Source organism: Salvelinus namaycush, chromosome 28, assembly GCF_016432855.1.
Source record: "Salvelinus namaycush isolate Seneca chromosome 28, SaNama_1.0, whole genome shotgun sequence".
NCBI classification, from domain to species: domain Eukaryota; kingdom Metazoa; phylum Chordata; class Actinopteri; order Salmoniformes; family Salmonidae; genus Salvelinus; species Salvelinus namaycush.
This window is the reverse complement of record NC_052334.1, coordinates 20,415,120-20,428,045: the sequence shown is the minus strand read 5'-3', so window position 1 is coordinate 20,428,045 and position 12,926 is coordinate 20,415,120. Positions and strand designations below refer to the sequence as shown.

General features: G+C 41.9%; 1 protein-coding gene across 1 annotated transcript in view; it reads right to left on the bottom strand.

Moving 5' to 3' along the window:
* Positions 1–12,926, bottom strand: part of LOC120023510 (methionine aminopeptidase 1-like) — a 28,254-nt gene that overhangs the window by 14,360 nt on the left and 968 nt on the right. The window contains exons 2-4 of the mRNA XM_038967536.1: positions 12,504–12,555; positions 11,887–11,993; positions 11,566–11,626 (exon numbers count right to left, since the gene is read on the bottom strand). Coding sequence (XP_038823464.1) covers positions 11,566–11,626; positions 11,887–11,993; positions 12,504–12,555 — 220 coding nt within the window. The remainder of the gene's footprint in view (positions 1–11,565; positions 11,627–11,886; positions 11,994–12,503; positions 12,556–12,926) is intronic.

Genomic DNA, 12,926 nt, shown 5'->3' with positions numbered 1-12,926 from the left:
CTAGACCACTGTGCCACCCGGGAGGCCCGACATACACGATTTTTTGTTAACTTCTTGTGGCTGCAGGGGCAGTATTGAGTAGCTTGGATGAAAGGTGCACAGAGGTGCCCAGAGTAAACAGCCTGCTCCTCAGTCATAGTTGCTTATTATTAGTATTGGATAGAAAACACTCTGAAGTTTCTAAAACGGTTTGAATTATGTCTGTGAGTATAACAGAACTCATATGGCAGGCAAAAACCAGAGAAAAAATCCAAACAGGAAGTGGAAATTCTGAGGCTGGCAGATTTTCAACCAAGATCCCATTGAAATCACAGCGCGATATGAATGAGTTTGCACTTCCTACGGCTTCCACTAGATGTCAACAGTCTGTAGAACTTTGTCTGATAACTCTACTGTGAAGGGGGGCTGAATGAGAGGGAATTTGACAGGTCTGCCATGACCTGACCATTCTTTGACCATGCGCGTTCACATGAGGGAGCTCTGTTCCATCGCTCATCTGAAGTCAATGTAATTCTCCGGTTGGAAATGTATTCAAGATTTGTTAACATTCTAAAGATTGATTCAATACATCGTTTGACATGTTTCTACTGACTGTTACTGAACTTTTGGACATTTCGTCAGCTTTTAGGGAACGCGCTTCGTGACTTTGGAATTGTTTACCAAACGCGCTAACCAAAGTAGCTAATTGGACATAAATAACAGACATTATCGAACAAATCAAGCATTTATTGTGGACCTGGGATTCCTGGGAGTGCATTCTGATGAAGATCATCAAAGGTAAGGAGGAATATTTATCATGTAATTTCTGGTTTCTGTTGACTCCAACATGGCGGCTAATTTGACTATTGTTCTGAGCGCCGTCTCAGATTATTGCATGGTTCATTTTTCCGTAAAGTTTTTTTGAAATCTGACACAGCGGTTGCATTAAGGAGAGGTATATCTATAATTCCATGTGTATAACTTGTATTATCATCTACATTTATGATGAGTATTTCTGTTGAATCGATGTGGCTATGCAAAATCACTGGATGTTTTTGGAACTAGTGAACGTAACACGCCAATGTAAACTCAGATTTTTTTATATAAATATGAACTTTATCAAACAAAACATACATGTATTGTGTAACATGAAGTCCTATGAGTGTCATCTGATGAAGATAATCAAAGGTTAGTGATTCATTTTCTCTATTTGTGCTTTTTGTGACTCCTATCTTTGGCTGGAAAAATTACTTTGTCTGTGATTTGGCGGTGACCAAACATAATCGTTTGTGGTGCTTTCGCTGAAAATCCTATTTGAAATCGGACACTTTGGTGGGATTAACAACAAGATTACCTTAAAAATGGTATAAGACACATGTATGTTTGAGGAATTTTAATTATGAGATTTCTGTTGTTTGAATTTGGCGCCCTGCACTTTCTCTGGCTGCTGTCATATCGATCCCGTTACCAGGATTGCAGCCATAAGAAGTTAACTAGTAAATAGTAGCCTACAGCAAAGTGTGTTTAAATCATTTCTAACAATTCCTGCTAGTTAGTTTTTGCTACCATGTGAATTTTAGCTTGCTTGAGCCTGCTACCTGTTTCCATACATGTTCAATTTTAAAACATGTATCTTACAAAGGAGTTGTTTAATCTAACTGCTTAACTATTTACCTGTACATGGAATTTTATTTTTTATTTTACTCATTTTTTTCAAATCTTTACAGGAAAATGCACGGGCACTATCTGATGTGTGGAGACATTTCACTGTAGCTAATGTATTAGGAAAAGCTGTGTACCTTTGCAAATACTGTGCCAAATCATATGTGAAGAATGCAACAAAGATGCAGAATCATCTGGTCAAGTGCATAAAGTTCGCTCAGCGCTCACAACAAGCAACCTCTGACAAAAGTCCCACTCTATTCGAGGTGAAAATGATGAATCAGACACCGTATCGATAGCAACAGCTCATGTTCCTCATGGAATCAGAAGTTGTTTTGACTCAATGGAGGAACGTAGTCAAAGAAATGCTGATGAATGTCTTGCTCGAGCTGTATATGCAACTGGTTCACCTCTGATGCTCATAGGCAATGTGTACTGGAAGAGATTTCTGAATGTTCTTCACCCAGCATACACCCCTCCAACCAGACATGCTTTATCTACTCATTTGCTGGATGCAGAATTCAACAGAGTTCAAGTGAAGGTCAAGCAAATCATAGAGAAAACAGACTGTATTGCAATCCTCTCTGGTCGAATGTTTGTGGGCAAGGAATAATTAACTACATAATCTCCACCCCTCAACCAGTATTCTACAAGAGCACATACACAAGGGACAACAGACACACCGGTCTTTACATTGCAGATGAGCTGAAGGCAGTCATCAATGACCTTAGACCACAGAAGGTATTTACACTGGTGACAGACAATGCTGCGAACATGAAGGCTGCTTGGTCTAAAGTGGAGGAGTCCTACCCTCACATCACACCCATTGGCTGTGCTGCTCATGCATTGAATCTGCTCTCCAAGGACATCATGGCACTGAAAACAATGGATACACTCTACAAGAGAGACAAGGAAATGGTTAGGTATTTGAAGGGTCATCAAGTTATAGCAGCAATCTACCTCACCAAGCAAAGTGAGAAGAATAAGAGCACCACATTGAAGCTGCCCAGCAACACCCGTTGGGGTGTCGTAGTCATGTTTGACAGTCTCCTGGAGGGGAAAGAGTCTCTCCAAGAAATGGCCATATCACAGTCTGTCAATATGGACAGCCCCATCAAGAGGATCCTCCTGGATGATGCATTTTGAGAGAGTGGTAAGCAGCCTGAAAGTCCTGAAACCGGTAGCAGTAGCCACTGCACGGATTGAGGAAGACAATGCCATCCTGTCTGATGTTCAGACTCTGCTTGCAGATGTAAGAAGAAATCCGTACTGCCCTGCCCACTTCACTGTTGCTCCAAGCAGAGGAAACTGCAGTTCTGAAATGCATCAAAAGGCGTGAAGATGTCTGCCTGAAGCCCATACACGCCGCAGCGTACATGTTGGACCCCAAGTATGCTGGCAAGAGCATCCTGTCTTGGTACAGAGATCAACCAGGCCTATGGTGTCATCACTACTGTGTCTCGCCCCCTTGGCCTGGATGAGAACAAGGTTCTTGGCAGTGTGGTGAAGTACAGTTCCAAGCAAGGGCTTTGGGATGGAGATGCAATATGGCAGTCGTGCCAACATATCTCATCAGTCACATGGTGGAAGAGACTTTGTGGATCTGAGGCTCTTTCCCGTTGCCTTCATCCTCCAAATCCCACCAACATCAGCCGCCTCAGAGCGCAACTGGTCCTTGTTTGGGAACACACACACACAAATCACGCAACAGGCTGACCAATCCAAGGGTTGAAAAATTTGCCATCCGGGCAAATTTGAGGCTTTCTGAGCCTGACAACAAGCCATCCTCAACAAGGTTGGAAAGTGACAGTGAAGATGAGGCCTCAGAGTCTGATGTCCAAGAGGTGGACATTGAGGAGGTCCAGGGAGAAGACATGGACGCCTGAGAAGACAACCAAAGCTTTAGTTTCTCGTCTATCATTTTACAGATGTTGAAAACGTTTTTGGGACATGCGATGGATCATTCAATATTCCCTTTTGTTGTTCAGGGAAATCATCCCATGTGAAGAGCCAACTCATTTAATTAAAGTTCAATTCGTAACTAAATTGCTTTTTTTATTTCTATTGTAAGGATTTAATCATTTGCAATTATGTCTACTTATGATAAGGTAAAAGGTTTATGTTTTTGTCTTCATATGATAAATATATCTAATGCAAAAAACATCTACATTTAAATGGTATTAATAGCTATATACGCCTGTTAATTCCCATGGAAAGTTCCTACCTCTGAATAAAATGTGCAACCCTAGATGTGGCTGCAACTAAAATGGCAGACTGATCTGATGATGAAGGCCTAATTAAACTGATGTTCAACTTCAATTCACTGGCTCTATGAAGAATAGTTGAGCCATTAATCATTGATAGCCTAATATATACCTTTGGTGAATTTACGAGGCAGATACAGATTACCAAGAGATAGTCAGAACCGCTCGCGTAGGCTGTTTGCCTGCCCCCCCCCCCTCTTTTTTGCTCCTCTTTTCTTCGCTATGAAAAACGTTAGTGTGTGTTCGGGCTTCGGTCTGTTGCGTGTAGAATAGCTCAGCCTACTCATTGATAGCCCCTACTTTAGTAAACTTGCGTGAGGCATTGCAAGCCAAGAAATTGTGAACTAAAGCATTGTGAGACTACATCTTCTGATTACCAATGCACAGTTCTGTCTGCCTAGTTGCCGACATGCCTACCTATGCATGGCTGTGCCCCCCAATCACTCTCCCTCTGTAGCCCACTCTTTGCTGTGAAAGATGTGAGAATGTGTTTTTGAAGTAGACTATGGAAAACTTTTTCCACCGTCGCAAAAATACTGAATCTTATGAGTTGATTCCTAGTGGAATCGAAGTTTGACACCCAGGCTGCGGTCCAAACACTTAAGACACACCCTATCCCCTCAAATTAAGTGGACACTTGATGACGTATCATGACGTCTGACGAGTACACACTTGCAGGGCAAGGGAGGAAGGATTTTATTTTAAATAGACCACCCTTGGCCGGAAAATCGTCACTCGTTCATCCCGATGATTGTGTTTTCAGGGGTGGGTGCTTTATATCCGCTACAGTCAATTATGAGTGCATGTCTACTTACATTAAATATATCATTATTAATATACGCCTACTGTATGATAGCCAGCAAATTAATTAGCTAACTAACGTTAGCCTGCCTAGCTGGAACTTCTGAAGGAAGTTTTATTTCTACAATTTCCAAAAGATAACCAAACAAAAACATATTTACGAGACGTGTTTGTGCCGTCATGTGCATTAGTAGCACAATTTCAAATTTATTTGCATTGGTTTTAACTTACACTTGTATGTTGACTTCTCCATTGATGTTGTTTTTAAGTTTTAGCAGACTTTTCTTAGCGGGTGTACAATCGTTGCAAATTGAATTATGGGGAGTTTCAGGTCCCGGGGGGGAACATAGTTATACACTCGCAAAGCCGACTAAAAACGAGGACTGAGGGGCTTACGTTGCATACTTCCCTTGCTTGGCTAATCATTTGGATCACCATCCAAGATGGCGACGGGGATTCCCCTAAGGGCATAATGCGAGGGTGTGTCGTAAGTATTTGGACCGCAGCCCCAGAAATGGAAGTCAAGGAATCTATTATTTTGGAGTCGACTCCACACCACTAATCAGCAGTCAGATGATAGGGTGCGTTCGTAAAATTCACTCCGATTTCAAAGCACTCTTGTATGAGTGTGCCAGAGTGCAGAACAGTTTATGAATTTACGAACACACAACACCCATTGTTGACTGGTGTCAGTAAATGTCCGCAAAAAAACATTGTTTCCAGCAGCACAGTTAGTCGCCAACACTCTAGATAACATTAAAACAGCCTAATCAGCTCTGCTAGAGAGAGTAAAATGGTCAAAGTGATGTGTTCTCTCATTTACGTCTGGAAGTAGCTAGTAAGCTACCTAATGTTAGCTTGGGTGCTTGACCGCCGTTGTGATCCCAGAACGCTCAGATCAACCCTACTCCTCAGCCAGAGCATCCAGTGTGCACTCTAAACGCTCCGAAAACGAAACACTCTGAATTTATGGACAGAATGGATGCTCAGCCTAGAGGTTCCCATGGTTACAACATGAATAACCAGCTTTAGTGGAATCTAGGGCTGGGGCAGACACAGTATCAGTCATAGAAAATGGGTATGTCAGGTGAGATGTTAAACATAAAAACATCAATACTTTTCTGGGAAGCGTTGTTCCGGTCTTTTTTGATACTAGATCATGAAAAACGGTTCGGCACTAGATTTGTCTTTACTTTGGGCACTTCTGTCAAATGTGTCTCACGGATCAAGTCTGTTTATCAGCGCAGCCGACCTCTTATTATAGTGCGCACTGTGCCTTCTCCAATGACTCATTGCTAGCCTGCACTGGGAGTCTCAGCTGCATCATGTTAGCTCCCCACTCATGCTGCACTGAAGTTAACACACTTGAATAATGCAACACTGCATGTAGAAATGTTGAAACTGTTAATTACTGTTCGCAAAACAATGTTCATACAAGCTTGAACACTTTACAATGCAAGAAGATATCAGTAGCTTCCAGCTTTATAAGCTAACTTTCCTTGCTAGATGACAGCTAAAGCTAACAAATTCACTATCCTAGTACTTTGTGATAATGCGCAAACCACAACGCAAAGCTGATTTGAAAGCCAATTGCCACCAAAACTATTTATACACTTATTTGGTCTCTTGTTCACATCTCTCCCAAAGATGATCTATTGCCTCAGCGAATTGACTGTGTTGCGATGGGCCACCCCACTCTTGCCTCATGAATGTAGTCATTACTGGTTAACGAGACAGCGCACATTTTTATAAAAGAAGCTACTTCTACGCAAATGTTGTTGATAAAATAAGTCGCAAATCGAAGGGAAACAGATTGTCATCTGTAGCCCCATGTAATCAGCCAGCACAAGCTCAATAAGTCAATGCATGCACACAGTCCTATTGAATATGAATCCGCCTGTATTGTGGATAGGCATAGGCTACAGCTTGATGTACCCAGTTTAAGAGATATACCATCTTGTTAGATTGGTAAAAACTAAGTAAAATTAATTGTATGAATGTATAATTGTTCCATGGCTGTCTGAAAAATATCGACGTAAAAAAAAACATTGAATGTAATGATATTGGGGCGGCAGGTAGCCTAGTGTTTAGAGCGTTGGGCCAGTAACCCGAAAGATTGCTGGATCAAATCCCTGAGCTGACAAGGTAAAAATCTGTCGTTCTGCCCCTGAACAAGGCAGCGGTTCCCCGGTAGGTCATCCATGGCATCGTTTTGTTTCGAGTATTGTGATGGTATTGAGTATTGTGATACAAAACCTGGTATCGAAGTCAAAATGATGGTTTCACGACAACACTATTTCTAAGTATAGTACTGGGTATTGACTAGAGGTCGACCGAATCGGCATGGCCGATTAATTAGGGCCAATTTCAAGTTTTCATAACAATCGGTAATCAGCATTTTTGGATGCCGATCATATTGCATTCCACGAGGAAACTGCGTGGCAGGCTGACAACCTGTTACGCGAGTGCAGCAAGAAGCCAAGGTAAGTTGCTAGCTAGCATTAAACTTATCTTATAAAAACAATCAATCTTAAAACTTCTTGTCAATAGGGGGGGGCGCTGTTTTCACTTTGGAAAAAATCGTGCCCAATTTAAACGGCCTCGTACTCTGTTCTAGATCATACAATATGCATATTATTATTACTATTGGATAGAAAACACTCAAGTTTCTAAAACTGTTTGAATTATATCTGTGAGTAAAACATAACTCATTTGGCAGCAAACTTCCATACAGGAAGTGAAAAATCTGAAAACGAGGCTCTGTTTCAGGGCCTGCCTATTCAACTGGCTTTTATTTATCGATATGCATGCACTTCATACGCCTTCCACTAGATGTCAACAGGCAGTGGAAGGTGGAATGGGGTGTCTAGCTTGATCTGAGGTCGAATAAGAGCTTTTGGAGTGACAGGTCCGGAATTTTCTTTGTCTTCGAAGGCGCGCCGGGGAGCTCGACATTGTCTTCTGAAAAGCGTTCGGTATACACGGCGAATATCTCCGGCTCTGATTTTATTTGATACATATGATAATAACATCATAAAGTAGGTTTTTTTCAACCGAGTTTTATCAGTTTATTCAACGTTTATTGGGACTTTTGGAGTTTTCCATTCTTTGCGTCACGAGAGGATGGGAATGTTAGCAACCTTGGCTAGCATTGTGGCGCGAATTCGACAGAAGAAATGGACATTCTAAAACCAAACAACGATTTATTCTGGACCAAGGACTCCTTGTACAACATTCTGATGGAAGCTCAGCAAAAGTAAGAAAACATTTATGATGTTATTTCGTATTTCTGTGGAAAATGTTGATTCCTATTCCCCGCTGTTTTGGTGAGCGCTGTCTCACAATAACGCAAGCTGTATGTTATGGTAAAGTTATTTTTAAAAATCTAACACAGCGGTTGCATTAAGAACCAGTGTATCTTTCATTTGCCATACAACAAGTATTTTTATGTAAAGTTTATGATGAGTTCTTTGGTCAGATTAGGTGAGTGTCCAAAATAGCTCCGGAGATTCTGGTGAATCGATGCTACGTATTCACAATGTATAACCAGGATTTGTAGCTATAAATATGCACATTTTCGAACAAAACATAATTGTATTGTATAACATGTTATAAGACTGTCATCTGATGAAGTTGTTTCTTGGTTAGTGACTAATTTTCTCTCTATTTTGTCGGTTTTGTGAAAGCTACCTATGCGGTGGAAACATGGTGAAAATATGCAGTTGTGTGTTTGGCTATTGTGGTTAGCTAATAGAAATACATAGTGTTTTCGCTGTAAAACATTTTAAAAATCGGAAATGATGGCTGGATTCACAAGATGTTTATCTTTCATTTGCTGTATTGGACTTGTGATTTCATGAAAATTATATTATATGATATCCCTGTCCCGTTAGGCTAGGCTATGCTAGTCAGCTTTTTTGATGAGGATCCCGGATCCGGGAGAGAGAAGCGGTAGAGGTTAACAGAATCACTAGTTAACTACACATAGTTGATATTACTAGGATAACTAGCTTGTCCTGCGTTGCATATAATCAATGCGGTGCCTGTTAATTTATCATCGAATCACAGCCTACTTCGCCAAACAGGTGATGATTTAACAAAGGCGCATTCGCGAAAAAAGCACAATCGTTGCATGAATGTACCTAACCATAAACATCTTTTGCCTTTCTTAAAATCAATACACAGAAGTATATTTTTTTAAACCTGCATATTTAGTTAAAATAAATTAATGTTAGCGGGCAATATTAACTAGGGAAATTGCGTCCCTTTATTGGACGCAGAGTCAGGGTATATGCAGCAGTTTGGGCCGCCTGGCTCGTTGCGAACTAATTTGCCAGAATTTTACATAATTATGACATAACATTGAAGGTTGTGCAATGTAACAGCAATATTTAGACTTATGGATGCCACCCGTTTGATAAAATACGTAACGGTTCCGTATTTCACTGAAAGAATAATCGTTTTGTTTTCTAAATTATAGTTTCTGGATTTGACCATATTAATGACCAAAGGCTCATATTTCTGTGTTCATTATAATTAACTCTATGATTTGATATTTGATAGAGCAGTCTGACTGAGTGGTGGTAGGAAGCAGCAGGCTCATAAGCATTCATTCAAACATTACTGCGTTTGCCAGCAGCTCTTAGCAATGCTTGATCACAGCTCTGTTTATGACTTCAAGCCTATCAACTCCTGAGATTAGGCTGGCAATACTAAAGTGCCTATTAGAACATCCAATAGTCAAAGGTATATGAAATACAAATGGTAGAGAGAGAAATAGTTGACACGTCATAATTCCTATAATAACAGCAGCCTAATATTTCTTTACTGGGAATATTGAACCACCAGCTTTCATATGTTCTGAGCAAGGAACTTAAACGTTAGCTTTTTTACATGGCACATATTGCACTTTAACTTTCTTCTCCAACACTGTTTTTGAAATATTTAAACCAAATTGAGCATGTTTCATTATTTATTTGAGACTAAATAGATGTTATGTATTATATTGAGTTAAAATAAGTGTTCATTAAGTATTGTTATTATTTCTAATATACACTGCTCAAAAAAATAAAGGGAACACTTAAACAACACAATGTAACTCCAAGTCAATCACACTTCTGTGATATCAAACTGTCCACTTAGGAAGCAACACTGATTGACAATAAATTTCACATGCTGTTGTGCAAATGGAATAGACAAAAGGTGGAAATTATAGGCAATTAGCAAGACACCCCCAATAAAAGAGTGATTCTGCAGGTGGTGACCACAGACCACTTCTCAGTTCCTATGCTTCCTGGCTGATGTTTTGGTCACTTTTGAATGCTGGCGGTGCTCTCACTCTAGTGGTAGCATGAGACGGAGTCTACAACCCACACAAGTGGCTCAGGTAGTGCAGCTCATCCAGGATGGCACATCAATGCGAGCTGTGGCAAGAAGGTTTGCTGTGTCTGTCAGCGTAGTGTCCAGAGCATGGAGGCGCTACCAGGAGACAGGCCAGTACATCAGGAGACGTGGAGGAGGCCGTAGGAGGGCACAACCCAGCAGCAGGACCGCTACCTCCGCCTTTGTGCAAGGAGGAGCACTACCAGAGCCCTGCAAAATGACCTCCAGCAGGCCACAAATGTGCATGTGTCAGCATATGGTCTCACAAGGGCTCTGAGGATCTCATCTCGGTACCTAATGGCAGTCAGGCTACCTCTGGCGAGCACATGGAGGGCTGTGCGGCCCCACAAAGAAATGCCACCCCACACCATGACTGACCCACCGCCAAACCGGTCATGCTGGAGGATGGTGCAGGCAGCAGAATGTTCTCCACGGCGTCTCCAGACTGTCACATGTGCTCAGTGTGAACCTGCTGTCATCTGTGAAGAGCACAGGGCGCCAGTGGCGAATTTGCCAATCTTGGTGTTCTCTGGCAAATGCCAAACGGTGTTGGGCTGTAAGCACAACCCCCACCTGTGGACGTCGGGCCCGCATACCACCCTCATGGAGTCTTTCTGACCGTTTGAGCAGACACATGCACATTTGTGGCCTGCTGGAGGTCATTTTGCAGGGCTCTGGCAGTGGTCCTCCTTGCACAAAGGCGGAGGTAGCGGTCCTGCTGCTGGGTTTTTGCCCTCCTACGGCCTCCTCCACATCTCCTGATGTACTGGCCTGTCTCCTGGTAGCGCCTCCATGCTCTGGACACTACGCTGACAGACACAGCAAACCTTCTTGCCACAGCTCGCATTGATGTGCCATCCTGGATGAGCTGCACTACCTGAGCCACTTGTGTGGGTTGTAGACTCCGTCTCATGCTACCACTAGAGTGAAAGCACCGCCAGCATTCAAAAGTGACCAAAACATCAGCCAGGAAGCATAGGAACTGAGAAGTGGTCTGTGGTCACCACCTGCAGAACCACTCCTTTATTGGGGGTGTCTTGCTAATTGCCTATAATTTCCACCTTTTGTCTATTCCATTTGCACAACAGCATGTGAAATTTATTGTCAATCAGTGTTGCTTCCTAAGTGGACAGTTTGATTTCACAGAAGTGTGATTGACTTGGAGTTACATTGTGTTGTTTAAGTGTTCCCTTTATTTTTTTGAGCAGTGTATATATATATATATATAAAGAATGGCCAATTAATTGGTATCGGCATTTTTGGTCCTCCAATAATCGGTATCGGCGTTGAAATATCATAATCGGTCGACCTCTAGTATTGACAGTGTACATTTTCCTTGGATAAAGTGTAATGTTTCAATATCAACACAACTCATGACAAAGAAAACTGGCTTTGAGAAGATTTTCAAATAGACACCAAAGGATTTCATAATAATTAAAAGCAACTGGAGGCTGTTTCAGTCTAAGAGTAGCATTACCTAGTGGATGATCAGCATAGTCAGGTCTTTGGATGTCACTGGGGACAGTCCTCATCGGAGTCTACATGGGGGAACCAATGACAACAGAGATTGATTATATGGAGCTCACAGAAGCATCCAACAAGAGGAGCGATTACAGACATGATTACAGCTCCCGGGGGCTAATGAGTAAACTTACAAAGCTTGTGTGGTTTACGTCTATTAATCATGTTATGTGGAAATGAGTTGAACTACTATGTAGCTAAGAAAAGAATATCCTACATAAAAGCTCATATCAGCACATTAGCACCATTTAGAAATGTACAAGAAAGGTGTTCTTACGAGTGGGTAGTGAGGGCGTAGTTTGCCCGTGTAGCGGTAGCCAGGCCATGGGTCTGTGTTGGTGTCGGTCTCCACGCAGTTCTTTGCCTCATCCTGGTTATCCTCCTCTGCAAAAACAATGTAATTTAGGTAATCTGATTTGGCACCATTGTGAAAGATCAGTTAGTCTAGTGTGTATACGTGAACATCTAAGGCAGGGGTGGGCAGGCTTAGCCTATGAGGGCCAAGTGTGGGTACAGGTTTTTTCCCCAGCCAAGCAGTAAAATGCCCAAATCTACTAACAAAATAAATAATTGCCTTTAACGGTGACATTGTTTAGTTGAATCAGGTGTGTTGCTGCCCTCTCAGGTTGTCCGCCCCTGCTCTAATGGCTTGTACTGATTGCAGTGTCTCATCCATTTTGAATGGCTACACCATTGCTCTATTCCACCATAAGAAATAGAGGATGGAAAAGCTTGGGCAATTATGTGGGCTTTCACCTATTCTATGCTTTCAGATGATAGGTCAGGTAAGAATGGGAACAATGACAAACACCATGAAGGGACATTTTGGTCTATTTGAAAAATGATTTGGAAGGGAGTAAGCCTATGTGATAGAATATTGTTGAGGATACATACTTGCTTTTTTGTGCAGCTGCTTGTGAGTGGCCCAGCTCCCTTTGAAGCACTCCTGAATGAGAGGACATGAAGAGGAGAGAGAAACACATGACTCAGTACACCAGGGGTGTACAGGTGTCAACGGCAGCAGTGTCTGCTGGTTGTTGGGTTTTTCACTGGCCCTAATTGCGGAATCAATTCATCATCAATTCCTCTAATCAACTGGGAGTTGTGCATCCCTGCTCAATATTAAAGGCAGATGGAGTGAAACCAATGAGCTCTGAATTTCACACATTACATAAACCACTTTCGTTTCCAACAGTGTCATTGAGGAACGCTGCCATTTAGGCTAGTCGAACTGGCAAGAAGACATACAAGGCTAAGATATAACTTTCTTTCAAAACTAGGTCAATGGCCATTTGACCATGACTAATCTCTCGGTTG